This window comes from Mus musculus, chromosome 16 (assembly GCF_000001635.26).
Source record: "Mus musculus strain C57BL/6J chromosome 16, GRCm38.p6 C57BL/6J".
NCBI classification, from domain to species: Eukaryota; Metazoa; Chordata; class Mammalia; order Rodentia; family Muridae; genus Mus; species Mus musculus.
Window position 1 is genome coordinate 30587659 of NC_000082.6, and position 22784 is coordinate 30610442.

Below are 22784 nucleotides of genomic sequence, written 5' to 3' on the forward strand. Positions count from 1 at the left end.
GTATTGAATGACTTGTTTCAGAATGATTTTGGTAGATCCCAAGTTTGACAATATTATAGAGAAGAAATGTAAAATTTTTTTCTCGGTGATTCCTTATGGCTACTCCTACGACTGTTTCCATTTTGATACACTGACCGATTTAAGAGAATGGTACATTCCAGACTTGTACTCCACTGTTTAAAGTCCGGCGGGAAATTGGGACAACTGGAAAATATGTCCGCTCAAGTTCACGGGACTAACTCCATCTTCCCCGCGGCTTCCGTCAGGAAGAGGAGGGGACTCCGGTGAAAGAAGAGTGCTTCTGTGGCTCTAGGTGGCAGAAGGTTCCCGATGCTGGTTTTTCTGCTCAGCAATTAAATCGATTTTTGTTTTCCTAGTATTCACTAGTTGCGGAGCAGGGAGAAAAATTCACACATGGGTGAGAGTTTAGAATGGGCAGTTAAAAAGCATTTTCAGAACTAGAAAGTGAAAGCCGGCGGCGTTGCGCTTCTGCTTTCTGGAGCAGAAAAAAAAAAGTTCACATGTTCCAGTGAGCATTGTATCAACATTTTTTATAATTAAAGTTAAAGCGAAAATAGTGATCTGGCTCCACTAATAGATATTCAATGCCCCAAACCAATCATCGGCTTTCCTCGTAATGTGTATATATAAAAAGTCAATTTAAGCCAGGCGTGGTGACACACACCTTTAATCCTAGCACTTGGGATACTGGATGGCAGATCTCCACAAAGAGAGCTCCAGGACAGTCAGGGCTACACAGTGAGACCCTTTCTAAAAAAGAAAAAAGAAATCAGTTTATAATCGACTGTGTTGAATAACATCCTCATTGGGGAGACCACGGTAACATGCTGCTTAGCCATGGAAGTAGTTTTCACCGGCTATAGATCAAAGACATGCTATGAGTTAGGAGTCTTGTTACACTTCCATTATTATTGAGAGTACTCGGTCATTGTTGCTAACTTGTTTGATTAATCTATGTATAATAAAATATTATAACTAAGTGGCACATAAACATGTATATATACACATATATGTGTATCTATGTATACGCACGCGCACACACACACATGCATGCCCACAATATTTTTACTTGTCAGTTAAAATAATTACGAAAAACATCAGGAAGGCACCTAGTCTGTTAACTTTTCTAACTTTAATGTGTACAGAAATTTCCCAGGAATAACCTTAACAGAATGACTGATTCATAAGTTCTGGGTGCTGTGTGTGTGTGTGTGTGTAACACGTTTCCAGGTAACAAGTAACAAGAGCAGCCCAGCCCGTTCTTTTCTGGTGCCGATGAAGACGCTGCAGTGGACTAGTTAGCAGCCAGCAGAACTGGGACCACACCGCTCACCCATTTCTGACTCTTTGCCCACTTCCTTTTTGTGTGCCATACCTCCACTAGACTCTTGCTTAATTGGAGTGAATTTTGTGGAGCTCCCAAAGGAATGACAAAGTCGGTGGCAGTTGGAAAGTCTTTGGGACGGCAGTGCTCACAAACCAGAGAAGGAATGGACGAGAACATGAATTCTCTGTTTCCCAGCATAGAAGCACGACTGTAAAATCTCTGAACACACTCTCCAGGAGGAAGATAGAGAGAAGATACACAAATAGAATTAGAGACAGCATCTGTTTTTGTTTTTTTTTTTTTATGCAAGAGCAAGAGAAATTTTATTTAATCCAGCATGCAGGGGTCACCCTGCATATAGGGAGAGAGCGACCGCATCTGGCACTGTTAAAGTTAACCCTAACTCAAGGAAATGAAGAGGGTTATGCATTTTAATAATGGCAACACTAATAGAGAGTTTAGAGAAAATGGCCATCTCATTACTAGAGTAACCATTCAACCAGTAACTCAAGGCTTCACCTTAGTTTCCTTTTCCAGAGCATTTGAAAAAGGAAACCCTCTTGGCTGGTTGGTTAGTTAGTTAGTTTGTTTAAGACAGACTCATATCCCTCGTCCCATACGGTTTCTCTGTGTAGTCCTAGCTGTTCTGGAATTCACTCTGTAGACCAGGTTTGCCTAACTCAGAGAAATCTGCCTGCCTCTGCTCCTCAGATGCTGGGACTAAAGGTATGCACCACCAGCTCTGTGCTCAAAATGAAAATTTAATCAAAATTTTTTTGGGAGTGTCAAAAGAGCACCAACATGGTAAGATTAATAGTAACTATTCCAAGCTGCCAACTAAGGCACAACCTATTTAAATATTTTCTCACAACACAATACTCAAAGAAGTGAGCCTCAGTTTTCTTATCTGGCTAATAGGAATATGAATAGTGGTCATGCCTTTAATGTAGTAAATGCCTTTAATCCCAGTATTTGGGAGGCAGACAGAGGCCAATCTCAGTGAGTTTGAGGACAGCCTGCATAGAGAACCCCAGGCCAACCAGGGCTATATCATAAGACCCTGTTTCAGAACAAAACAAACAGAATGATCATCAAAATTTTTGTCCTACAAATGTAACAAACACAATAATTCTGCAAGACCATTGTCCAGTAGTTTGTGGAGATACCCGTTTTTCTTCTGCCCCACCCCACCCACACACACCCTGACTGAGCCATATACGTGAGAACCCAGCTAGATAATTGTTCATGGAGAAGGGCAAAGAGGTAAGCAACTGAGGGAGCTGATGAGGCAAGAGCATAGGACCCAGATTCGAAAGAGGAGTGCAAGTGAGGATCATGGTGATGAAGGATTGAATAAAGGGCTGGATGCTGCCAGAAGGAGGGGGATGTGTGGATGAATCAGCCAGGTCCCTGCCCTCTGACTGCAGGAGCTATTCCACCCACACACTGTAGGGCGCAACATAGCCCAGCCAAACTCCTGCCATTGCTTTGTCATGCCATCTGAAAAGCTCATCTACCAGACCTCCACCGGAATACTCCCAATTCCCAGAGCTAAGCTCTTCCATGGAAACCAGGATTTCCCGAGAAACTGATTCCTGGGGGGTGGGGTGGTGGTGGTGGTGGGGAGGCTGCATTGGTTTGGGGTTTGGAAGCCTGTATCAACCTTCCAAATAGCAGCACAGGGAGAGTGGCTCACCCATGATGTTGCATAATAGGTGACTTACCTTGTCTAAACAAAGGCAGTTCCAAGCCCTGATACCCACACCCAGGAACAAATGTTGGGATCGTGTTTCACCAATTCAGTTCCACACTGCTCCCAGGGCTCCACATCTCTCAGGGGAGGGAGACGAGAAGCAGATTGGCTTCTATTTTGGCTTTATCACCCCTTTGCCCAACAATGTGTCAGTGGCTGACATTTTCTCAAGGTAAACACACATCCCCATTCTCCCATCTCTCACCTCTACACACCCTAGTCAGGAACAGCAAAGCAGTTTGCATAAGCCCACAAGTTGTGAAAAAGTCTGGCCATCTTTGTGGAGTGTTGACAAGTCAGTAGGGGAACTCCCTCCTATTATCTGTTCTTTTCCGTTTCTCTAAAATAGAGATGGATGGGTTCTCACCTGCCAGTGAGTTTAAATAACTTTGCAGACATTTATTGGTGGTTATTATTAATGATTGGTTCAGTGCAATTAAACATTGATTGGCTGAGTAAGTTGTCCATGCAAAGGAAATTTGCAAAGGGGCTCTTGTTTTGATTGTATCTTCTATACTATAGGCTATAGTACACACACACATATCACAGCTATAGAAATATATATGTATATATGTGATATATATATATGTATATATATGCCTATGGATAAAAATAACTTAAAACATTTAGGGTGGATGGAGAGATAGCTCAGCAGTTAAGAGCACTGACTGCTCTTCAGGAGGTCCTGAGTTCAATTCCTAGCAACCACATGGTGGCTCACAACCATCTGTAATGGGGATTTGATGCCCTCATCTGGTATGTCTGAAGACAGTGACAGTTTCTCACATACATGAAATTAATAAATACATCTTTAAAAAAACATTTAGGGCGTGTGGGTGTGCGCGCGAATACGCGCAGCTGCATATTTATGTCATGGCACTTCTATAGGAGATAGAGGACAATTTTATAGAGTCGATTTTTCCTTTCCCTGTCACAAAAGCTCTGAGGATGGTGCCCAGGGTACCAGGTTTATGCAGCTAGCCTTTACCCCCTGAGCCATCTTGCCAACCCCTACGCCTATGGATTTTTTTTAAAAAATCAACTCTTACATGTGATGCATCCACGGTCTTATTCATAAATGACTTTACAATTAAGTTTCCCTTTCACAAGAGTCAGGTAAGAAAGGATATCATTGTTTTCCTGCACCTAAAAGTTGTAGCAATTGTAGACAAGTTGAGTCAAAGTTAAATGAAGGAATCTAGGTGAGGGTTTAGTAATTGCCAAATCGGAAATTAACAGAAAGTGCCAGGTTGATCCCACTGGGTCGATAATTTCCTCCATCAATTTATGGATCTCCCCAGCATCTGGACAGTCAACTTTGGACAAGCTCCTGACTGAATGAGTGTATATTGCAGTGTCAATCACCCAGGGTTAAATAATTCCCATCAGCCTGGGAGGGTGGCATGGACCATCAGGTAAAGCCTATTCCAGCAGAGCGCCCCCTACAGACCAGCATTTTTGCATTTTGTCTCTATGACCTCTCCCCTTTAAATCACTGTGTCGTGGATGATGGTGGGATATAAATCTGTGTTGTAAGACAGCACACTGAAGGCATGCAGTGGCTATTTTGTTTATTTTGTTTATGGTCATTTCTATTCATAAGGAAAGGAAAGAGGGTTCTAAGTGGATGAAAGACCAACAGAAGCAGAATGCATGCTAGAAACCAGATCACAGTTTGAGATTCAAATTGGCCTGAACTCTCTTATAATCAGTGGCTCAAGGACGGCAAGTGCAGATCTGGAAATAGTGTGTTCCCTACCACCAGAACTATTTAAGCAACGACTATATAACCAAGGATCAGGGTGCACTGTGCCATCCCTGAGCTGGTTGCCCTGGGTTCTAGAGGAACAAGACAATAGATAGCACTTCTCCAAGGCCTCTGCATCAGTTCCTGGCCCTGTTTGAGTTTCTTCTCTGGCTGCTTTCAATAATGAAAACAAACCCCTTCCTCCCCCAGTTGCTTTTGATCATGGTGTTTCATCATAGTGATAGAAACTCTAACTGGGCAGTGGTTTGGCGCACGCCTTTAATCCCAGCACTTGGGAGGCAGAGGCAGGCAGATTTCTGAGTTTGAGGCCAGCCTGGTCTACAAAGTGAGTTCCAGGACAGCCAGGGATACACAGAGAAACCCTGTCTCAAAAAACAAAAAAACAAACAAAAGCAAAAACAAAAACAAACAAACAAAAAACCTCTAAGATCCTCTGTTTTGAGTTGAATGACAATCCTCAAAAAGAGATGCTAAAGTTACTAAGATCAAATTCACAAGTAGTAGGGATTAGGACTTTAGTCCTTGCTGCGGGACCCCTCTAATCTTTGCAATATTGATTTCCTGTGGTTACATCTGCAAAAAGACTTTTCTAGATAAGATCACATGCACAGGTACTGGGGATAGGACTTGTCCAAGATAGGACTAGGCCAGAGTCAATGCTTTTTTGTGTGTGTGTTTAAGTTGAGCCAGAGTTTGCCTCCTGAGGACCTTAAATGGCAGATCAAGGCCTCTCCCATCTGGAAGTCACTACAGGCAATGAACAAGAGAAATACCATGAGTAGAGCCAGAGCTCAGCTACTCAGAGACCATCTCTGAACAGTGCCGTCCCTAGGGCAAGCTGTTCTCAACTCCTTCAAATTCAGTCCTTCTGTGTGAAGCCAAGGGAGTGGGGCAGCCCACATAGCACTCTCAAGAAGATGGGTCTCAAGCTCTTAGCTGTGTCAGACACAGAAAGGAGCTTAGCACACTCAAGGTCTCTCTGCTTGACACCAAGTGCCCACCCTGCCCCCATTGGAGATAAAGCTTCCTGAAAGCCATCCTGACCTCTTCAGTGTTCACTCGACATTCACCTTGGAGTTCCCAGGGTATGTAGTGTGCTCTGAGTACATCACCTCAGATCAAACATTGGCATTTGTGTTTCATGCCCTATGGATACCAAAAGTCACCTCTTCAAGCCCTCTCCAAAATCAGTGAATATGGAACTATGAATTCCCAAAGGATAAGAACAAGTACATCTCCTGATAGCAAGTGTGCAGCAGCAGCTAAAATAATCTTTACATTGAATAGCTATTATGTTGTTAGTTCTTGGCATTGCCTAACTAAAGGTGTTCCAAGTTTATATATACAAGAGAGAAGTTTAGGGAAAAGAGAGAGAGAGAGAGAGAGAGAGAGAGAGAGAGAGAGAGACACCGGTCTACAGAGTGAGTGCCAGAGCTACACAGGGAAACCCTGTACACACACACACACACACACACACACACACACACACACACACACGGCAAATACAAGGTTGCTTAGTAAGTAACCTTTTCTATTCTTCATTTGAATATCTTCAAGTACCTCTATGTATTTAACCCATTTTTACTTTATAATATTTTCTGAGAAATGAAACTATGCAGGTATTGTTTTTAAAGTTTAAAATACTGACGAGATCAAAGTTAATACACAAAACAAAGGGATTCCGTGGCTACCACACTGTCACGAACCTAAGTGTGATCTTTTTTCTTTGAGACAGGGTCTCACTATATAGCCCTGGCTGTCCTGTAAGGAACTCACTCTGTAGACCAGTCTGGCTTTGAATCCACAGAGATCTTGCAACCTCTGCCCTCTAAGGGTTGCGATTAAACCTGTGGACCAACATTCAGGGCCTAAGTGTTATCTTTACTACAACAGAAACCAAAATCTTGCTACTAGAGTCTGGTGACAGATATACTTTGGCTCAAACCTTTTTCAGAACCATTAAAAAGTGGATTTTTCACAGAGGGCCAGTGAATGGAGAGATGTAAGTCTGACTAGTGGGGAATGACTAAACCTAGTTGATAAAATTAACCAGAGGGTCCCAAAACATAGACTTTTTTTAAAATCAGGTGTAGCACATGAGTTTTAAAATAAATATAATAAATTTATTTAAAAGCCTTGGCTTTGTAGGTAGCAAAAGTAAGGCGGCATGAAATTCAGATTTAAGCCATATGGAGCCTCATCCTGGCTGCCAGTAAACTGCTCTCTGGCCATGCACACTCTCTCTGGGCCTTGGTTTCTTAGTCTTTAAAACCAGAGGGTTTGACTAGGTTACCATGAAGCGCTCTCTAGTTCTGGCAGTGTGCATGTAAGACCCAACTGTTACTGTACAAATATTCACATGGCTACTGTCCATTTCACATTCCACGCATTGGCCATACATTGGTAGCAGGCCTGAGCTAGGGGCTGACGAGACTGCAGTGGATGAAACGCAGGTACCCACTAAAGGAGCTCACAGCCTAGTGAGGAAAATGGAGAGTCAACCTGACAGTGTTGTTAACCAGATGAGAGCTATAGCAAAGAGAACAAGTGAGGTTGAGGAGGAAACAGAATGGTTCCTGGAGAAGACACCATCTGAGCTGGCTCTTGAAAATGAGTGTCAGGGCTGGGGCGGAAACTCAGCGGTAAAGCTTCTGTCTGACATGGTCCTTAGGTTAGTTCCCAACGTAGAAGAGGAAGAGGAGGGGGGAGGAGGAGGAAGAGGGGGAGAGGAAGAGGAGAGGAGGGGGAGGGAAGGAGGACAAAGAGGAGGCAATAATGGTGGTGGGGGAAGACAAACTAGGGACCAGCCAGGGAAAGTGACAGAAACCATTTCAATTAGATGGCACCATACAAGCAATAGAAGGGACAGAAGAAGCAGTCTCAACAGCCCAAGGGGAAGGCCAGGCCATCCTTCATTGCCTAGCACGGATTCTGTTGCCAGGAAAGGTCAAGGAGGCTGGGCAGCTAGGTAGGGGGCCCAACATCAGAATGCTTGTGTGTTGGGCTGAAGGGATTGTGCCTGGAGTTGGTAGGAAGCCACTTCAGTGTTGAAACTAGGAAGAGGCACAAGGCCAGGGCTGTGGTGTGGTGACTACAGAGTAGCTCTGAGGAGACAGGCTCAAAAGGAGAGACTTCTGAGCTATGGGGGAAGAGGTAGGTATGTGTGTGGACACACCGTTTGCTGTGAGTTTGGTTGGGACACGAGTCAAGGTCTAACTGCCTCAATTGTTTGTTGGGGAACTATCGGTTCAGTTCTGCTTGTCACTACAGAGACAACTATCTGTCCAGGGACATCTTCTAAGAAGATTGGCTCTATCATTCTGTTTCCTGTCGCTATAACAAAACACGAAAAGTTAGCCACTTAGCGAGAAAAATGGTTTATCAAGTCCACAGTTTAGGAAGTCTAAAATCTAAACAACATAGCACTGGATCTGCCAAGAAGCCCCTTGGCTGCTTCCTCTCACGGCAGATGGCGTGGCATACATCAGAGCCTACACATGACAGAGAAACCATGTGGTGAGACACAAGGCTGGAAAAGGATCCGAGGGCCCGCTTTTGCTCTTTTGTAGTGATATTGTTTGGTGGAAATTAGCTGGAGTCCCACACAAATGGTGGGAAACCCCTCGAAGGGCGGTGCCTCAAGTGACTCAGTCGCTTCTCATTAGTGTTAGTGGAGGCGGCTGCAGGGCTGAGGGGGTTAAAAAACCTCACAGGAGTCCAGGACAAAGGGGCTGCAACTGTAAGATGCTAGGGTCACAGAGGGGGACGAAGAAGCCTGAAAGTCCTTGAGTCCATTTAGCTTATTACAAAACCTAAATGCCTTTATATTAGCTGTGGCTTTTGTTCAGGACAACATTGCGTAAGCCAACAGCCACAGTAAAGAAGGAAGGGAAGTGGGGGGGGGGGGGAGATTAAGTTTAATGCAATGCCTTCGATCTACCTCACAGTAGCCTAAATGTTGTTACTCAGCATGGAATTCATATACAATTATTACAACTTTTTGGTCTAATTAAGTCATCAAAAAGCACATTTGTGGTGTACTTCAACTTGAGTCAACCACCTCCTGGGTGCTCGAGAGCCACGCACACCAACTTTACCAGACTGTGCAAGCATCTCTTTGAGTGCCTGGCTCCCTCAGATGTTCGGTGTTCATGGCTATCCCCGAGAAACATCTTCCAGCTTTGAAAGCAGCCACTTTCACTCCTAGTACTGCCTCCTGTTCACCAGCGACTTAGCATTTTATTCCTTTTATTAGGCATTTTATTCCTTGGGTGTTGGTCATCTGCCTCTCCACAGGCTATCACTCCCAGGAAAGCAAACACCCCCAGCTGCACTACTGCTCAGCCTCCAGCAATGTCATCACCACAGCAGACTCTACAAATATTTTTTCAAAGGATTCCAGAGTCACCATTGTCACCTTGAAGTCCGTGTCCAGTGAGTGGGACAGCGGGGGAGGAGGAGCACTATGCAAAACACACAGTGGCAGAAAGCCAGTTCAAAAGCCCTCTAGGAGGCTGGTTCTCAGATGCCAAGTGAGAGGCTGGCACTCCTGCTGGCAGCGTTTCTTTTCAGCTGTGACTTGGTGTATTGATTCAATCGCCGGCTTGTCCAGTTTTGTGAGAAACAACCTCACCAAGCGGCACTTCCGCCTGCCGCCAGTAGATGGAGTAGCGTCATTGAAAATTCAGCCCATAGTGTCTAACCAGTTTCTCCAAGGACCCTGCTGAGCGGTTCTCTGTGAACCTGCTTGTCATCTGCTCCTCCCTCTCACCGAGGGTCTGCGACCTCAGAGTTCAGCGAGGCTGGCCAGGTTCTCCAGACGGCAAGGTAGGTAGACCCCCCAAAGGCTATCCAAGGTCCAGGTCTGCAGGAGATATAAAGGTTTCTTCCTTCCTGGGTCTTAGAGCACAAGCCCAGGACGTGACTCACACATGGGGTGTTCCCATTCACCTAGAACCTTTCTGCTCTTCCAAGATCGAAACAAGCTTATTAAACAGGTAGTTAGGCATGACACAGCCTGTACCTCTGAGACTGGTGCTCTGGCTGCCACCAGAGAGCTGTAGTGGATGCTTCCTTATCGCTGCTTCTCTCTGGTTTCTCTGTAACTGGGTGTAGCCCATAGTCATACCTTCATTGGAGATGAGACCAGCTTTGGTCCTCTTTTTGCTCCCCGAAGCCCTTCTGGCCCTCAGACATCCTGGACACTTGGCAATGTTAACTTCTTGGATATGGGCTCTAGTTTAGAATTTAGAGTTGGGGATTATAGAGGATCACTCAGCTGAAGGCTAAGTTGGCATGCTTTCCCCAGAATATTTTGTTCTTTCGAATTTGCAAGTTGTCATTATTGGCATTGAACAATAATTTCTATTGTGTGCACACACAAATACGCACAATATTGCAGTCCCTTTGGCAGAAAAGAAACATCAATGTTGGCATGATGGATTATTATAATTCTGGTTTGTTCCATCCTGGTGTCTGGTATTCCCCCCCCCCCCCCCGCCTTAGCCCACCCACACAGCTGGCAAGTTGGGCACTAGGACCCTCGTTAACGGCCAGTCAGGAAAAGGCCATTTCTTCCTACAGAGAGAGAGGGTTTTAAATCCATTATAGGACATTTCTTTGATGGGGAAACATTTCTTTATTGTTATCACTGACTCTGTCGAATCTCATACAAGTGTCTGCATTTTAATCTTGGCATTGCATCATCCTCTGCTCTCAGAGAGCCCTCCAATCCCCCTCCCACTTGGGGAAATCATCTTTCAAACATCGCTTGCTCCCTGGATCCTCTTTAATTTTCTTAGTCACTGGGAACTCTCTTTTCTCTTTTCCCAGATTCTCATAGGACTTTGGGCTTTTCTGGCTGAAGTTAACCCAGCAAAAAAAAAAAAAAAAAAAATATATATATATATATATATATATATATATATATATATATATGTTTGCTCGGATGTCTCATTCATCAAATAGAAGTCGTTTAGCTTTTACTGGTTGGCCCCTGGGTGTCCAGAAGGTTGTGGAGGGTTCAGAGGGGCAAGCCGGCGAGTGAGGGTATCTTGTCTAGAGCTAGACATGGTGGTGCATGCCACAATGTGGAGACGGAGACAAGAGGATCCAAATGTGCGTAGAGCCTGATCGAGGTAACCAGATCCTGTCTCAGGGGAGGGAAAATAAAGGGGAACAAACAAACCCCACGTTGTCCAGTTAGCTCGTGAAAAAAGAGTATGAAAAGTATCATCTGAGTTTTTACTAAGCATTGTCACCCAAATTGCATCAGTGATGGCTCTACAAACAGCAGCACAGCCTTACTTAGAAACTTCATATGTCTCGAAAAAGTGCCTTACTCTGAGGGTCTGTGGCAGTTTGGGTCGGGGGTGGAAACTGGAAGCAAGTAACTTAGGGACCATTCACTACTGTGTTCAATATTGTTCATGGCAGTCATCTTAACCACGAACTTTCCACTACCTGCTTGCTGCTCACCGGCGGATAAATGGCACCAGGAGAAGAGTAACAGGCAAAAAATTGATTCTCTTATAGTTTGCCCCCCCCTCCTGATTCCCCCCCCCCCCCCCCCCAGTTTCTCTGTGTAGCCCTGGCTCTCCTGGAACTCACTCTGTAGACCAGGCTGGTCTCGAACTCAGAAATCCGCCTGCCTCTGCCTCCCAAGTGCTGGGATTAAAGGTGTGCGCCACCACCGCCTGGCTCTTTATTTTCCTTAATAGATGATTATTAAAGAATAATAGTAAACAGAACCTGCAAATTCTCTTGAAGTTGTCACAGAAGGAACACAACAACAGTCACCACAACGACAAAATACTACGCAATTTTCCCCAGAGCCTACAAGCTCAACTTCCACCGCCTCCTCCAGAAGTTTCGATCTAGACGTAGACTTATTCAGCGAGTTGCAATTTAGCCTAGGGTGGAGTGTCAAAGTTTAAGTTCCTCTTGCTATCTATCGGGTAACTCCAGGTCTTTTGGTTTCTATAGCTAAAAGAGATGCTGGTAAATTTGGAACGTGGTTGCCTAAGTGGACTAGTCTTCCCTTCTCTCGACCAGTGCCTGCAACCTGGTCCCTTTAAGAGACCAGAACTGCGTCCGGCGTCGCAGCCCTAAAGGGATCCTCTCCTGTGCTCCTCCCCTGTCCGCGCGGTGAATGGTTCGTGCCGGCCTATATTAACCCGAGATCTTCCTCCCGGACGGCAATGATGTGAAGCGAGCAAGTCGGCTACCGCGCGCACGACCACAGAGGGCGCGCTGCAGATCGCCGAGAACCCCGAAGCGGAGCCGGACACCCCCGGAGGGAAGCAATGAGGTAGCGGCAGTCCCCGGAGCGGACGATGTGCGCGTCCTGCCCTCCGAACCCCGCGCTACCTTGGCCGAGACGGCCGAGCGCGAGTCTCCGGCGTCCCCTCGGAGCGAGGATGCAGTGAGCTGCGGGACCGCTGTGCTTGGCCCGCCGCGGCCAGCCAGACCTCTCGGACCACACTTGGGGCAAGCTGCTTATTCAGGGACCAGTCCAGCCAAGGGGCTCGCCCTCTTCTGCACCCACTGGGGGTGGGGAGCACCGGCCCCTGGGCGCACTGCTGTAGTTTCCGCGGCTCCTGGCCCTGGCCCAAGACTTGTGTGTGTGTCACGTTCGCTGAAGAAGAGTTCCAGCTTATTTCTCTCACCATCCCGGTTGCTTTGGCCGAGCCGCCCACCTTTATTTATTTGTACGCACTCATTTGGCCTTTTTCTAAAATATTTTCCGCTCCGCTCTCTTATTTTGTTGCTTGTTTGAGACTTTTGTCCTGGTCCTCCTCATCTAGGCTTCTCTCTCTCTCTCTCTCTCTCTCTCTCTCTCTCTCTCTCTTTCCTGAATATTTTTTTCTAATATCCTACCCCAGTCCCTGCGGGGTTCCCAAGCACTATCTGGCCTCTCCTGCCTCCATCTCCCTGCCCCGGAGGTCCTCCCAGCCTGAGTTTTATTTTTCGAGCTTGCCCGGGCCAAGCGTAGCCTGGGTTGGTGGCCCTGCGGGGCTCTCACCCCGCGCTCGGCCACCGCCGCCCCAGCCACTCCCGGGCGTCCTCCGGAGATGCTGCCGTGGAAGAAGCACAAGTTCGAGCTGCTGGCCGAGGCGCCGCCGCGGCAGGCGTCCAAGCCTAAGGGCTACGCTGTGAGCCTGCACTACTCCGCGCTCAGCTCCTTGGCGAGAGCCTGCCCGGAAGGCGCGCTCAGCCGGGTGGGCAGCATGTTCCGCTCCAAGCGCAAGAAGCTGCACATCACCAGCGAGGACCCCACTTACACTGTGCTCTACCTGGGGAATGCCACCACCATCCAGGCGCGCGGGGACGGTTGCACTGACCTAGCGGTGGGCAAGATCTGGAGCAAGAGTGAGGCCGGCCGTCAAGGGACTAAGATGAAGCTGACCGTGAGTGCGCAAGGCATCCGCATGGTGCATGCCGAGGAGCGAGCGCTGCGACGTCCCGGCCACCTCTACCTGCTGCACCGCGTCACCTACTGTGTGGCAGACGCGCGGCTACCCAAAGTCTTCGCCTGGGTATACCGGCATGAGCTGAAGCACAAGGCGGTAATGCTACGCTGCCACGCGGTGCTGGTGTCCAAGCCGGAGAAGGCTCAGGCCATGGCTCTGCTGCTTTACCAGACATCAGCCAACGCTCTGGCAGAGTTTAAACGTCTCAAGCGGCGGGATGATGCGCGTCACCAGCAGCAGGAGTTGGTGGGCGCACACACCATCCCACTAGTGCCGCTGCGCAAGCTGCTCTTGCACGGACCTTGCTGCTACAAGCCGCCAGTGGAGCGCAGCCGCAGCGCTCCCAAGCTGGGCTCCATCACCGAGGACCTGCTTGGGGAACAGCAAGAGGAGGAGCTGCAGGAGGAAGAAGAGGAGCATCTGGAGGACTGCCTGGAGGAGGAGGAAGAAGAGGACGGTGTGGGGGATGGGGATCCAGCAGAGGAAGAGGCTGAGGCGCAGAGGGCGCTGGTGGTGGCCATGCAGTTGGAATGTGAGGACTTGCTGGACCCGCTGGAAAATGGCCACGAGGAGGCGTTGGGGGACGGCGGGGTCTCGCTGGGCCCCAGCTCGGGGACATCACTTCCTCTGTCAGTCTGTGCCTCAGACATGAAGGCCCAACTGTCACAGCTTATTAGTGACCTGGGCGACCTTAGCTTTGGCAATGACGTGAGCACCCTGGAGACCGATTTAAGGGTGACACGCCTGCTGTCGGGCGAGAGCACAGGCAGCGAGAGCTCCATCGAGGGCGGAGGCCTGGATGCCACCCCTGTCAGCCCTGGCAACCCATCGGGCCCTGCTGACAGCACCAGCCTAGATGAGCCCTACTCGGGCTAAGCTGCCAGAAGACTTCTCTGTGCGCCCCTCCCAACATACACATAGTGGCTCCCCAACAGTAGTTCTATTCCCCCTAACCTCCAGGAAAGGGAAAATGATGCACTTGAAGCCCAGACCCGACTTTGGAGTTTTCTGGGGAAGCTATTCCCTCTTGCTAGTTGCCCCAGCGCTTTGGCTCAGAGGTGGCTCAGGTTGTGAACAGGGGGATGGGGGGCAGGGAGGGCGAGAAGCACTACAAAGGTGGGTGAGGGAGAGCTGGCTGAAGTTGGAAAAGGCCAAGGGCGGGCTGGAGGTGCCCAGCAGCCGGTTTCCTGTTTGTGAGGCAGCTGGGGCTAGGGAAGGAGGGGTTAACTTCCTCTCCAGACCCCCTGACTGGAAGGCCTCTTTCTGTCATCAATATCTCATTAACAAAGTCACTTTCAAAACGTTGGAGGCTTCAATGCCACTTTACCTGCCCCCAGTTCTTTCGGATAGGGGAGCTTGGGCTGTTTACCTCAGACTCAAACTCTTGAAAGTTTGCCAAATTTCTCAAATAACTCTTCTTGGGGGGGGGGGCAGTGTATGAAAGTCGTGTTTTGTTTACAGTTAAAGAAACCTAATATCTAAAAAACAAAAAAGGAATTTTCCTTTAGAAATACACACCTTCCTCTGGCCCCAAAGCTCCTACTCCATGATGCTATGTAAAATATTTTTGCACTGTTGTGAAGTATTTTTGACTTTTTGTTTTTTGTACATAACTGTGTTCTCGGAGCTGAATGTTTATATCTCTTTTGCTGTGCAAAAGATACCTGTAAAATGTTGTACGGTTGTATATATGGAAATGTGTATAAAACATTTTGTTATTTTTTTGAGCAGCCTTGTTTCAGTTCTGTTGGCATGTCAGCAGCGGGGTGAGAATAAAGAGGAAAAGCTGTCAGAACAGGCGAGAGCCTCTGGAAATGCTACCCCAGATGATTGGCGGGGAGGAGGTGGGGGCGGGGTTGTGCCTCCAGTTTTAGTGTGGTCCTGCTGTGGCTGGAAGAGAGCCGGAGGTGAGACCTTGCCACCCATAGCGTGCTTTTGGATCAGACCAACTCGGGGTGTTTTATCTGTGGCCAGCCTCTGTATATTTCATATTCCCATTGTGTGTGTGTGTGCAGTTTTGCTTGCTTGTTGCTTTTGAGACAAGAGACGCACTGTGCGGCTCTAACTGGCCAGGAACTTCCTAATACAGACCAGGCTGGCTTCAAATTGAGAGATCTGCTTGCCTCTGTTTCCCAAATGTTGGGGGTCAAAGCTGTGCAACATTCGTTATGCCTGGCATATGGATTTTTTTTTCCTTCAAGCTAATTTTGGAGAGGTCAGTGTAAATTCAACTGCCCACGCTGTTTACACGAGTCACGTGGATGGCTGTTTACTGAGTGACTTGCCGTGTGCTGAGCTTTTTTTTTTTTTAACCACCTCCTGTGGGTTGGCCTAGTGACCAAGTACAAACATAATCTATAGTCCTTTTCCTCTGCAAATTGCCACGGTGCTTTGGAGACCGGACTAGCACCCTAAAGAGGGACTCAGTGGAGTGAGGCCTTTGTTTTTCTCTGGGAAGAAAAGCAAAGAGAAAAGTTGTAGGCCCCAGCCACCCGGGGGTGGGGGGTGAAGTGAGTAATGGCGCAGGTGGGGCTCGGGGAGACAGCTTGAACTGCCTGTTTCCTGCCCTTGCAGCCCAGCCTGGCCCAGTGGGAACCATTCTGAGAGCAAGACAGCGGAGCTGTTGGCTTGGCGTGCGGGTGTGTGCTGTGGGCTGTTCATGCTTTCTCCGTTTGTTTCTGTTGTGAACTCCAACCAGATGTCTCTGGTTGGGTTACACCCAGAAGCTGCCCGAATTCCCTTCTGCCAATCATTTTTCCCATTGCCCTTTTGGATCTCTCTTCCTGTGCGGCCGAAATGGATCTCACTACTGGCCCTTTCGAGCTGTCCTGAGGCCACTTTGCTTTGTTTTCTTCCAAAATATGTTCTGAACGGCTAGGCCCAAGAATCCCGAGGAGACTGGAGGGCACTGGAATCAGAGAGGAAGGGAGGGTGAAGTTTTCTTCCTAATTAATGGGAGTGGTTCAGCAATAAACCTATCCCTTTAAAAGAAAATAAAAGGGGTGGGGGTGTGGGAAGTATTTTTTTTCTTTTAATATTCAATGTCTTTTTAAGGACACAGGCCACACCTTTTAATCCTCTAGTTTGGTCTGGTAAAGTCTTCATCTCCCAGAATGCATCAGAGGTACATCATCGAATGACATTTTGAAATGTTCAGGTAGACATCAGGAAGGGAAGCAGCAGCACACCCTGCTGCAGCCGTCTTTGGCGACACCGCCCGCAGATAGCTGTGTGAGCCATCGGTCTCCTGTCTGACAGAGTTCACATTTCCAGTTACTTCCACACTGCCAACTTCCTCCACCGAACAAAACCTAAGGACGTCTAAGGCAGTGGAGCTGATACAATTCCTACCCAGGAATAGGCCCTTAACTGTTAGCCAGACCTCACGCCAAGGTTGGCTTTCATCAGCAAAGGCTGTAGATAGGACAACAGCGTTTAAGCCAATGCCACCAGCAAGCACAAGGCGATTCTGTCTTTAAAGTTTGATTTTCTTTTTTTCCTGCCTTCTTGCTTGATTTAGGAGTAGGAACAAGAAATGCTGATGGAAAAAGAGGCAGCACCCTTCCTCCCTCTCTCGTCCTTGCCTCCCTCTTGCTCCCCTTGGCTTCTTGGCTGTTTGTCACCGCACCTCAGGGCTCTTGGCTGATGTAATTCTAGAAGAGATGCGAAGGGGAAACACGATGCAGTGGCTTGCTTCATCTCCGTCTTCCAGGGATGACATCACTAGACAAAGGAGAAATGTCTTGAATGAAGACACAACAAAACTTTGTTTCTGGTACCTAGTGGTGCTAGACAGTTTGGTGTGATGACAGCTGGCTCAGGCTATGGGGCGAAAAGTACACTCCAGAGAGGCCCGGCGTCTGCTGTGATCACGCGGACCTCCTCCCTTTTGTAAGGTGAGGTACCTGCTTCCCACTTCATCTGTGTAACCCGCTGGTGTTTTAAATGCAGTGAGACACTGCTCACTCTCTTGCAGCCTGAGTCACACTGCTAGTCCAACAGCACAGCACTGATGGCATAGAACTCAAGTGACTTCCGGAGGCAGGAGGGCTTGTTGCAGAGGTGGCAGCTGAGTCCCTGGAGCAGGCATTTGTCCAGCTTCTCTCAGCACAGATATGGCATGTTCCTGTCTGTAATGTGTTGTGTGTGTTGAGGAAGAACGAGGGAGGAGTTGGAAGGTATAAAATAAACCTTAGCATGACAGAGTCTCTGGACCATAAGTGTTTCAGAGAACCCCCCCGCCCCCCCTCCCCACACAGTGCCTCTTTAAAGAAACATCTCTCACTACACGCCCACCTCCCCCACTCCAGAAGCACAGCGGCTCTTAAACAAATCAGAAAGGCTCTGTGATACCGATTGTGCAGATTTCCTTCCCAGGGGACACAGCTGTGTTTTGAGGGTTCCGCTGGTGAAGAAGATGGAACCGCTGGGAAGAATCCACCCTTGGCACCACACTGGAGATGTCAAAATCTCCCAGGAGTCGTCAAAGATCACGAGAAACATAAAAATTCTATTTGGAGTGGGTTGACCCTGTTTTCTAACAGGATTTGGTAATTTAATCAGCGGGCCTCTTCCTTCTGTGAGGCATGCATCAGTAGTCTCAGCAACTGTTGGCAGGGGATGCATGACAGGGCTGGACCCTGGTGAGCATGGACCGCAGGCAGGGGTCGGGGGCCACATCAGATGCCTGGGAAACTACTCCTGGCCCCGGAGCAGGTGGGGGCCAGGGCAGGCAGTGCTCACTGCTACCGGATGTTGTGTATATGGCCACATCTGGATCCAGTTTTATTGTGAGTTGGAGCCTTTCCTCTTCCTGATGACTCCCCTCTATTCACAGCCCAAAGGTCTCTGCCACTGTATCCTTGTGCAAGCAAGCTCTGAGCGGAGCCAACTAGAGCAGCCATGAGTAGTCACCATTTTGGTGGTTTGAAAACCTAGGGGGCAGCTCTTCCTTCCTCAGTCTTGGGGTGTTCAGCAGCATCAATGAAAGTCTTTATTTCTAACTCCCATGGACAGTGATCCTTCCAACAGATGCCATTTCTGTCCTCTTCATCTCTGCCACCAACTCTACTTCCTTCTGTTAATATACTATCCCCACTGCACACCCAGATTCTCCTGTTGCTGCAATCACCACCCGGTTCTTGGCTTCATTTCTCAACTTTCCACAAATGCGCTTAGAAAAGCCAGTTACTCCAGAAGCAAAATAAAACCCCCAGGTGTTAAAGAGAAAGCAAACCAGGCAGGGGGCTATCAGTCATCACCACTCCTGAGATTTCAAGACATTCTCTGACCCTGCCCCCACCTTTAAGAGACAAGAAACTGGGGTATAAAGGGTTTGTCCTGGCCAAAACCACACAGGAAGGCCCCAGGGTCCAAGTTCTAAGTCAAAGCTGCTTTTCCCGGCCTATTTTGTACTCCCACGCTTCATCCACGGTAGACATTCAATTACAGATGTTTATGGTGTTGGTGGTTAGCATCCTCCACCCCTGTTTGTGAACAAATACAAATGGGATGCACATGCTGGAAGTGAGAGAGGTCAGGTGTGTGTCTTCCTGAGAAGAGGAGTGCTGGTGGGAGGCTGGGTGGGTGGCTGCCAGTTCTCAGAGCAACTTGATCTGCTCTTCCACCCATGAGATCTGGTCTAGCCAGACTCCACCCTCCAAGAGCAGGTCGAAGTTGAGAGCGAGGAGTTCTTCCCATTGCATCATGGTTATTAATCCTCTGTATCCTTCCGGCTGGGTAGATTCTTCAAGGTCAAGAACGTTTTAAGCATCTCTGATTCACTCTATAGAGCATCAAGGTTTGCGTCTAATAGGCACTCAGAAAATACTCCCACGGAGGGAAGAGGTTAGTCCATTCCAGGCTAGAGGTAGAGTATGAGAAATCTCCAGGTCACCACCCAGGCAAAGGAGTCTAGTTTTGAGGACCTGTGCGTGTTGGGTGAGATGGGAAGTTGCTTTCAACTTCCCACTTCTGTCTGAACGTCAGCTTTTTCCCAAAACATCGCCAGCCTTCTAGAGCGAGGGGATTCTAGCTTAGAGGAAGACGGCTCATTTGGAGCTGATTCTGAAGATAATTGGTAACTTGCTTCTATGTATTTTAGCTTCCAAATCCTTGCCTAAGATCACTCACTCAGTAAGTTAGACTAGAATTTTCGTCTCCTGACTGTGGGTTTTAGACACTGCATATTTAGAGTGTGATGGATACATTAGTTTGTAAGTAGCTGAATTTTTGTCTGAGGACATTTAGCAAAGCCTGTGCATGCCATCAAGGACCACCAGGGCATCTGGTGGCTGGGTGCTTTGTAACAACAGAGCCCAAGTCCCACCCGAGGCAAGACTCAGGAACTGACTGTCTTAGAGATGCTTCACCCTAGTAGCAGACCTCACCTCGCCAGGATCCTTATCCCCTTCCATCTCTTTCCCCAGAACAATGGATTCTCTGGTTGGAAGTCCAAAATGAGCCAATTATGGCTGGCAAGGGCCTAGGTTCATTGCCAGGGACCTCGCTTCTTTCTAATTCTGATTGAGAGCCACACAGAACTTCAGGCTTTGATCCCTTTATTTTATAAATGGGGAAACCGAGGCCAAGAAGGATTTTTAAACACATGTCACTGGAAGCTCATGTGGAGCAGAGCTTAGATTAGGACTCAGGGCACAATTTTGCCCCCAGTCTCTTTCCAAGACGCCATATAATCCTCTTCTAGAGCCCTGCAGAAGGTAAACGAGAGAGTCCCACAGCCTGGGGAACAGGTGCCAGCTGCTTGTTTTCAGAGATAAGCCCTCTCCCCACCCCTAACAACTGTTAAAGCACCCCATTTGGCCTCCTTAAGCTTAGTATATGTCCTGGATCCTTTTCTAATAATAAGGGGATTGCAGGAACCAGGATAGGGAACCATTGTGGGCAGTAAGAAATGTTTTGGTGCAGGGAGTACTCATAACATTACAAATGTTTCTGTAACACCAGATGCCACATTTCAAAAGGCACCAATCTTTCAGCTGAATTCCTACCCAGAGAAAGTGAAAGATTTCCAAGGTCACATGAGTTCAAGGGCGGAGGGTGGGGAGGGCCACCAGGTTCTGCATCAGCAAACTCTCAGTTCTGTGTTATAGATCAGGGCTTGCAAATGGTTTCCCAGGGACCTCCTACAGACCTAGAAAACCACCCACAGTTAGCCATGGCTGCCGATGCCCTCTCCCAAGGCTTTCCGGGAGGGAAATCCAACCTTTGTAGGACACCTTTTCTCTGGGGTCCTGAATTCCAGCAACAACCCGTCACTGGTGCCCATCATCTGATTCCAGTCGAGGAGCGCTTCTCTTTGGAAGAGCCTCTGTTTGTGCCTGGACAGCTTGTCTGGAAGAGATTACCATGTCATGTGGGACCCAACCTGGCTTTCTCACATCTGAGGCAATTGGTCAGTGGAGGAACTAGCAGAGTTTTTGACTCAGTGGGCTTAAGAGTCTCTGCGGGGCTCCCACATACCACACATGTCCACAAAATGTGTTCCAGTGCCCAAGGAGGCCAAACGTGTAGACACAAGGACACAACCAGTTAAGAGCAGGAAACTGTAGGTAAGTATTTACACAGCACAAGGGAGTTTATGGATTAACATTGCCATCAGAATGTAAGGTGTCCACAGCAGTTCTGGGCCATCTCCACAGCAGTCTCTCCCATCAGCTGTGGCAGAGGGGTGTATCACTGTCCTGGCTTCTCTGTATGATTAATAATTCCATACACACTCCTTGAGACAGTGGTTTAGAGGTGTGGAAGATCTGAGGTTTTTCTGGGAGACATTATATATGGAAAAGAGTACACACAGGCTCTCTCAGAATTTGTGTGTGTGTGTGTGTGTGTGTGTGAGAGACCATGCTCTCTCTGTGTATGTGTGCACATGCATGCGTACGTGTGTATGTACATGTGTGTGCTTTTGTGCCTGCCTGTGTGAGTGCACATGCCCCGTGGGTGGACATGACTGGGGCTGTGCTCAGAACACAAGCTGTGCTGTACATTCTGGCTGTTGTGGTTGGCTTCGGTGTGAGATACTCGGTGAGACACCCGCACCATGAGTACACCATGCTGATCCCCCCAGACTTCTGCCCAGAGAAGCTTCAAACCACATCACCCTTGCCTCTCCGCTAAGCCCTCAATGTCTTTGCTTTTATTATTAAGGGCTGATCAAATTAGCTAATCAAAATTATCAATCCCCTTTGGGAATGCTTTATCGTGCTGAAGACCATGACCAAGCAAGCTTTGGGCTGTTAGACTTGCCACAGGTTGTTAGGCCTCCTCAAGGCAGCCCTGGTGTGTACCTGATGCCCTCGCATAATTATAGGGAAAGCGCCTTCTGTTCTCAAAATGATACAACTGCCCACCTGCAACCTAGGCAGTTTTCATCTTAATATGTAGTAGGCCTCCGTTCTTTTTGGCTCTCTCCCTCTCTGAAAGTGCACTTGTAATGTGAGCCAAACATATGATACTACTCCATCACAAAAAGGGGTGGAACCGAGGAGAGCGCTCAGAGGAGAGGCAGAGCTTAGGTATGGTTCTGGGGATAAAGACACTTGCTGCCAGGCCTGGCTACCTGAGGGTTGGGGGGGGTTGTTTTTGTTTTGTTTTGTTTTAGACGGAGTCTTACGTACCTGGCTGGCCTTAAACATCCTCCGTAGTTCAAGATAACCTTGACCTTCTGTTCCTCCTAGCTACACCTCTGAAGTGTCAGGATTATACCCGAGGTTTATATTGCTGCAGATTGAACCTAGGGCCTTGTGCACGCTTGGTGAGCATGGTACCACTGAGGTATATACATCTCTAGCTAAAATATTGAAAAAAATGTTGAAAGGGAATTTCATGTAGTTCAGATTAGCCTTGAACTTACTATGTAGTTGAGGATGTCTCTGGACTTGTGAACTTGTCTCCACTTCGGAGTGCTGTAATTGCAGGTGTGGGCCACCACACCAAGTCGATGCAGTATGGGGGATCAAACCGGGGTGCATACTAGGCAAGTTCTCGACTAACCATGTTAGGTTTCTGACCCTCTAGCACTGTCCTGTTAAGGTCTCCTTCAGAAATATTTATTTATTTATTTATTTATTTATTTATTTATTTATAAGAGTACACTGTAGCTGTCTTCAAACACACCAGAAGAGAGCATCAGATCCCATTACAGATGGTTGTGAGCTACCATGTGGTTGCTGGGATTTGAACTCAGGACCTCTGGAAGAGCAGTCAGTGATCTTAACCACTGAGTCATCTCTCCAGCCCCAGAAACATGTTTAATCTCTCCCCTTCCACTCTGGTCCACTTTCTCATCCTACTTGGCATCTACAAAGAGGGAGAGTGGGGTGTCTAATGAGTTAAGGTATAGAATACTAGTTACATTAACAAGCCTCATACTTTTACTGCTTGATATCATGAAGATTTATGTATCAAAGGGTGATATTAAAT

At 47.8% G+C, this 22784-nt stretch overlaps 1 protein-coding gene across 1 annotated transcript; it reads left to right on the plus strand.

The window, feature by feature from the left end:
• The first annotated feature begins 12064 nt into the window (after positions 1-12064).
• Positions 12065-15139, plus strand: Fam43a (family with sequence similarity 43, member A). Its single transcript, NM_177632.3, has one exon. It carries the CDS (start codon positions 12942-12944, stop codon positions 14214-14216), a length of 1275 nt encoding a protein of 424 aa, NP_808300.1. The 5' UTR covers positions 12065-12941; the 3' UTR covers positions 14217-15139.
• Positions 15140-22784: the final 7645 nt, after the last annotated feature.